At 43.3% G+C, this 1,163-nt stretch overlaps 1 protein-coding gene across 1 annotated transcript in view; it reads left to right on the forward strand.

The window, feature by feature from the left end:
* Positions 1–1,163, forward strand: part of LOC119585672 (protein Aster-B-like) — a 14,268-nt gene that overhangs the window by 10,346 nt on the left and 2,759 nt on the right. Inside the window, exon 6 of the mRNA XM_037934348.1 lies at positions 636–828. Within this exon, the coding sequence (XP_037790276.1) occupies positions 636–828 (193 nt within the window). The remainder of the gene's footprint in view (positions 1–635; positions 829–1,163) is intronic.

A 1,163-nucleotide genomic window follows, 5' to 3' on the forward strand; every position in this document is an offset into this window, starting at 1 on the left:
GAGAGAAGCAACAGAGAGAGAAATTGATATTTAGAGAAAGAGGAGCAGTGACAAAATATATATAAAGAGGAAGAGCGAGAGAGTTAAGAGAAACTGTTAATTAGAAAAGGAGGATTGAGGCAGAGATGCATGAACAGAGAAGGTAGGGATTTGCAGAGTTAGATAAATAGAAAAACAAAGGGGATATAGATAAATATATATTGATCAGGTTTTGCGCCCCCCCCCCCCAGAGGTAACGCAGCGCCCTCTTTCGAAAGACTTCTATTTGAAAGGGAGACTGACCGTTGCCTTGAGTTAGAAGCTTGTCCTTAACTTCGAACCGTGTTGAGGACTCGAAACCGCTCGCTCGGAAATTCTGTCCCTATCTCTCTCCCGGTGCATTGCCACAGTACCGCGGCAGCCTTCAGACAGAGAGATGAACATATAAGGATGATATGATGAGCCCACCAAAGTCATAACTGATACTGAAAGTAACTAAATACAAAGAGAACAAGTAATAGCAACGAAAAAAATTCGAGCACGAAATAACACGCAAAAGCAACGAAAATGAGATAGACAGATATACAATGGAGATAAACACATCTTAATAAATCGAGCATGAAATAACACTGACCCTAACTATATCTTTCCAACAGGTGTTACTACCACAGAGTCAACCGGGTAGCCTGTACTTGGTGGAGGCAGAGGTGACGAACGGGGGCATTCCCTATGGAGACTCTTTCTACGTAGCCAACCACTACTGCCTGACGAAGGAGGCTGATGGGGGCACGAAAGTGATCATGTGGTCGAACGTCAAATATAAGAAGAATGTGTGGGGCTTTATGAAAGGTTGGTTGGTTTCGTGTGGGGTCCGGTCGAGGAGAGATTGTTGATTGAAAGGTGGATGGATAGACAGATGGATGAGGCGGTAGACAGAAAGCCAGACGAATGTGATATAAACTCTGCTGGCAACAATGTTAGTGTAAGTGTTGTTAAAGGATAAATTACAAACGAAAGGGCAGACAAGTTAACTGCCAAACAGACATACAAACCGATAAATGGACAAACAGAGGGGAGGACAAACGGAGACACGAACAGACATGTAGAGGGGCAGATGATTGGAGAAAGATATATACTCCAGGTGTTGGTAACAGTGTTAATTCAAAATGCTGGACAAGTTAGGA

The sequence above is a fragment of the Penaeus monodon genome, chromosome 20 (genome assembly GCF_015228065.2).
Source record: "Penaeus monodon isolate SGIC_2016 chromosome 20, NSTDA_Pmon_1, whole genome shotgun sequence".
In the NCBI taxonomy this organism is placed as follows: Eukaryota; Metazoa; Arthropoda; class Malacostraca; order Decapoda; family Penaeidae; genus Penaeus; species Penaeus monodon.